The sequence below is a fragment of the Fukomys damarensis genome, unplaced genomic scaffold (genome assembly GCF_012274545.1).
Source record: "Fukomys damarensis isolate Sample0158 unplaced genomic scaffold, DMR_v1.0_HiC HiC_scaffold_20, whole genome shotgun sequence".
Classification (NCBI taxonomy): Eukaryota; Metazoa; Chordata; class Mammalia; order Rodentia; family Bathyergidae; genus Fukomys; species Fukomys damarensis.
The window spans coordinates 30,488,610-30,494,269 of record NW_022900932.1 but is presented as its reverse complement, the minus strand read 5'-3'; the positions used below and the strand labels follow the sequence as shown (position 1 = coordinate 30,494,269).

General features: G+C 33.9%; 1 protein-coding gene across 1 annotated transcript in view; it reads left to right on the top strand.

Annotated features, from left to right (window-relative positions):
• Positions 1-3,711, top strand: part of Cisd1 (CDGSH iron sulfur domain 1) — a 22,769-nt gene extending 19,058 nt beyond the window's left edge. The window contains exon 3 of the mRNA XM_010603297.3: positions 2,317-3,711. Within this exon, the coding sequence (XP_010601599.1) occupies positions 2,317-2,406 (90 nt within the window). The 3' untranslated portion in view covers positions 2,407-3,711. The remainder of the gene's footprint in view (positions 1-2,316) is intronic.
• Positions 3,712-5,660: the final 1,949 nt, after the last annotated feature.

Sequence of the window (5,660 nt, the reverse complement as noted above, 5' to 3'; positions counted from 1 at the left end):
CTAGAATCCAAAAATTCATTTGGAACCACAAGAGACCTAGAATAGCAAAAGCCATTATAGGCAACCAGGTGTACAATTGTTACACCAGGTGTAACAATTCCCAATTTGAAACTATACTACAAAGCCACTGTGATAAAAACAGCATGGTACTGGCAAAGAAATAGGCCTGAGGATCAGTGGAACAGACTGGAAGACACAAAAACAAATGCAGATGTACTCAGCTACCTCATCTTTGACAAAGGAGCTCACCATCCTCAGTGGAGGAAAGATAGCCTCTTTAATAAATGGTGTTGGAAAAACTGGATATCAACCTGCCACAGATTAAAATTAGACCCTTATCTTTCGCCATGCACTAAATTAAAATCCAAATGGATTAAAGATCTAAATATTAAAACAGAAACATTAAACTTGCTGGAAGGTAAGTTAGGCAGAACTCTGGAAGACATTGGTATAGGAAAAGACTTTATGAACAAATCCTCAGTAGCACGGGAACTAGCAGAAAGAATCAACAACTGGGATCTCATCTTACTAAGATAGGATTTTAATGTGAGTACTATTTTAACCTTAGGATAGAGTTTTGAATATCATAGCTTAAGATGATGTATAGATTCTCAAAATTGATGTTATCTAAAATTATAGTCCTTCACTTCAATGAGGTGATTATTAACCTAAAGTGCAATATTCCATTACTTTATTTTTCTAAATAGGTTCTTTCAAGGCTATGGTTTACCTTGAACCAAACTGAAACTATATATGTAGGTGCATTGAAAACATCAAAAAGAGTACAAAGTTGCTAGCTCTCATTGCCTGAGATTATATAGAAATAAAATGTGTAAATACAGAAGGAGAGAAATGAAGCATTTACTAGGAATTGGACCTCCTAAGTGTAAAACACTAAGGCATTATCTGAAAAATTACTGAATTCTTGCATTTACAGTTTAACAATAAGGGGGACATATTTGTAAAAACCAAGGATATCTAGATAGAATGAATATTCAGATATGAAAGAAAATATACCTAATTATAATCACAAGAAATATAAAATAAGAACAGAAACTATCTTAGCATAATATACCTGGGACTTGAAGATGAAAACTACAAGAGAAATAAGGTGGGACAAAAAATTCTCAAGCTTGTCTGAAAAAATAAATAGGTCAAATTCAGTAGAGACAGCAAAAACTAATGAAGAAAAAACAGCCCATTTTAAACACAATTATCCCTCTGCAGTAGACTGCTTAATGTCATCACAACCTGTAAATAAGCACTTGTATATGAAGAATTTATTTTGATAAAATTATGCATAAAGGTACAACAAATTGAAAAGCAGCAGGCTGTAATGGTGATACAATAGGAAGAATCTTCTAACATTTTGCAAAGTATACTTTACAGAATGCTATGGTAGTAGGTATCAAAGTTAAAAGTATCCATAGTCAGCTTGAAAAACTAGATTAAACTAGTGTTTTTACAGGATGACTTCTTTAAAAATGTATGTTATGTTTTTTTAAGCAGAATGAAACTAAACCAGAATATCTTACAAGATTTCAACTACGTTGAAACACACTGGAAACATTGTTAGAAATTTAGTTTTCCTTCCTTCCCACTGGACTCCAAAATATCACTTACACATAAAATGTGAAATTATGAAAAGGAGTGAAAATCAGAAATATATATTAATCACATTTCTAAAACAAAAAGACCATATTATGAACCATATTAAAAAGGAAAATATTAGTATACTTATAAAAAAGTAGTGAAATTAAGCATATTAAAAATAAGAATATAAAAAGATTGCTGCAAAGATAATCAACATAGGAATCATACACAAATTATTTTAAATGAATTTAAAAATCTTAATAAATAGCCTTGTGAAGGGCCGGGAATTTAGCTCAGTGGTGCCATGCCTGCCTTGCAAGTGCAAGGTCCTGAGTTCAATCCCCAGTACCAAAAAAAAAAAAAAAAAACCCAAAAAACACAAAAATAAGGTGGATAAAGCTCAGGGACATGAAACTCTGGGTTCAGTTCCCAGCACCCCCGAAAAGTTTACAAATACATATGCAATGGACATAGTTCACTAGAAAAACAATTAGTAGACAGACATGGAAAAGGTTTTCAACATCCATCATCAAATACAACAATAAATGTGAAGTACTATATTATCCTCAAATGGATTTCTTCCTATTTTTTTTTTTAGAAAGCCTATGTAAGGTAGCCAAGGAAAATCTTCTGAATTATGATACATGTAAATTATGCATCACTTCTCACTCTGCCAAGCATAATATTCCTTTGCGTATTAAACATTTCACCTTCTCTTCCTAGTTCCCACTCTGTGATGGATCTCACACAAAACACAACGAAGAGACTGGAGACAACGTGGGACCTCTGATCATCAAGAAAAGAGAAACTTAAATGGACACTTCTGATGATACATATCAACTCTCTGTGGCTGTGATGTTACCTGATTATTTAATTAGAATGGCTACCACTTCTGTCTAATTCACCTCCCCCGAATTCTAGATGTGGTATATTGCAAACTTCAGCTTTTGTGTTTATGGTATTTGCCTTACTTGTTGAAACATTGTGGTGCACATTTGTTTAAGCAGAAAAAAAGAAAAAGCAAAAGGAACAACCAACTTCATGGCTTGTGGATTATTTTAGTCTTTTAAGAATCCATTGCTTTACTTTTAAAATGATGGTATTAGAATATAGTTGTATGTTGAAGTTAGCATATTAAATTCTCAAAATCATGTATATGCAGATCATACTTATAAATTTCAAAGAAAAATTATTCCCTTAAGTTAATCACTTAAATTAATCTAGATGATAAAGAGGTATGATTAAGCTACATTAATATCTTGATACAATCTAGGAAAATCCTGTTATGACCTTGATTTTCTTCTTGGCGCAGTGGTAATGACACTAAAAAAAATGTGGTTTCCATGTTTTCACAGTTTTCAGTCAAAATGAACTGTGAATGTATTCTATGTAATTATAAATCATCCAGGTCAGTAATAAAGGGACAACAACTTCCTTTGTGTTCATCTTCATGGATATTCACTATTGATCCATTAAAGAACCAATAGTAGGAATTTAGATCACAGTGATCATAGATTCAAAGTGATCATGAAGAGTGTCTTTAAATGTAATATTCCAAAATGCTGGCCCGAGGAGCAACCAGCACTCCAAACTGAGGACATGGAAAGAGAGCACCCATGTTCAGTCCCTTGATTGCAAAGCCACACCTCCGTGACAGAAATGGTAGGCACAAGATTTGATCAGAGGCATGAGAAAATGTTTTATTTCCCACTCTGGATAATCAACCATGTGACTTGTAAAGAAGCTACTTTGGAAATTTTTAAATATTGCATGTTGTTTTAAGAGATATAGTCCTTTTTCTTAAAAGTTAAAATGTAAAAAGTATTTATATAATATTCTTCAAACATTCTGCAGAAGCTATACATTCATTACTGATTCCAAAAAAGGAAAGTAATACTAAAAATAATTAGATGTAATAAAAGCATTAAAACAGGAAACATTAATATTTTAGTTAGGCTTTAAATTTTCTAGAGGAGAAGGGAAAATGACAAAATAGACAATTTGGGCAAACAATTTGAAATTGATAGAGCAGGTAAAAATTTCTTTTAGTACACTTAAATTCTCACTAGTAATCACAAGATTCCATCTGCTAAAATCCAGTTACAGTGGGTGGCACAAGAATCCAACCAGAGAGCAGTATCCCTAAATTATATCTGGCTACTGATTGCTTCCTGTTCTGTTTGTTCATGCAGTGCTGGGGATTAACCCCAGAGCCTCTAACATGTTAGGCAAACACTTCACCACTGACCTACACCCCAGGCCCCAATCACAGATATTTTTTTAAATAACAATGTGTTAAATAGGTAAAACTTGATACTAAAATTATGTACTGTAGTTTTTTGGTTTTTTTGTTTGTTTGTTTGTTTTTGGTACCAAGGATAGAACTCAGGTCCTTGCACTTGCGAGAAAGGCAGCAGAACAGCTGAGCTAAATCCTGGCCCTGTACTGTAGTTTTAAGTAGCCTGTGAAACTGGCATGGACATGTCTTTAAAGCATGTCGCCATACAAAATCCAAAATACTACAATCTTGGTTCTTCACTTAGGGTGGAATTTTTCCATGCTCAGCCCCTCCTTTTTAAAATAATTATGAATGTTCAGCAAAAGAGATCATAGTTTTGTTTTAAAGAAAAATCTGTAAACCATAGTTTCTAATAAGGGTATACAATAGACCTTTTAATTTGAAATTATTTTATACTGTTTCATAGTTAGGAGGGGAATGCCTTTTATCTGTTCTCAACTATTTTCTCAAAGACACAGCATTATCAGGCTATGAATGGGAGGAGTATGTGATGGGATCACTACTGGAAATGATCACTATAGATTTTGATAGTTCAAAATGATTAGGGAATTGTAGTTTTGGGGCCATAGTAAAGTTTTATCACATGCTTTTGAACCAATTTCCTTCATGATATTAAAACATTTTTATATTACCAAAAAATTAGTGTGGTTAACATGAGATCTTTTACACAAACTGTGTGTAAGCAGAATGCAAGCAGATTGCATGTCATACACCTTTCATCCCCCAGCACTTTGGGAGGTTGAAACAGAAGAGCAAGTTTGAGCCCAGCCTGGGCAACTTAAGGTGACCCTTGTCTCAAAATAACTGGTAGACTCGTGCAGCCACTGTGGAAATCAGTATGGAGATGCCTCACAAAACTAGACCCAGCTGTTCCCCTACTGGGTATCTTCCCAAAAGAATTGAAGGAATCATCACAGCGATATATATGCACCCATCTTTTAATGGCACAGTGTAGAATAGCCAAAACTTGGAAACAGCCCAATTGCCTATCAACTGAAGACTGGTTTGTTTGGTTTTTTAAAAAATAAAACGGCCATAATCAGTAAGCAACAAGACATTTATAGCTAAATGGATATACACTGAGGACATACTCAAGTGAAATAAATAGGACATGTGTAAATACAAAGTAGTTTCTAGTGTAAGGATCAAAATGTATAATAGATAATGTAAAATAGGAAGAAAAGGTCCAAAGGGGAAGTTAGAGTAGGGGAAAGGAAAGAAGGGAAAGGAATAAATATGAGAAAAGGAAAAAAACAGAAACAAAGACTTAGTAAATAAGGAGGGGTGGAGGGGTTGAAGGGAGAGCAGGGAAATAGGGAAAAAATAAGAATCAGGATATACCATATAAAGGTACAAATTCGCAATGATTAATGTCATACTGTATACCTAAAATGTACCAATAAACTTAATGAAAAACCTTCTAAAAAAAGGGCTGGAACTGTAACTCTGCAGAGACCCTGGGTTCAGTCCCCAGTACCACCAAAAAATGTGTGCTATTATTGTTCTAGTTTAAGTACCTTAAAGCTTCAAATTACCTTTTTATTTTATTATCAGGCAAATGGGGCTCCCATCCTTTTTTCTCTGTTATCCCTTATGTTCCCAGTGATTCCTGCACAAGATCTTATGCTAGGTTGAAAACTTTCTAATGTAGAGATCTTGTTTTGTAGTGATTTAAAGTGACATTCATCTGTACATGCCACAGACTTTCATTAGCCATCTATAAACCATGTAATCAATTGAGTATGAAGCATGTTGCAGAATCAGAAGC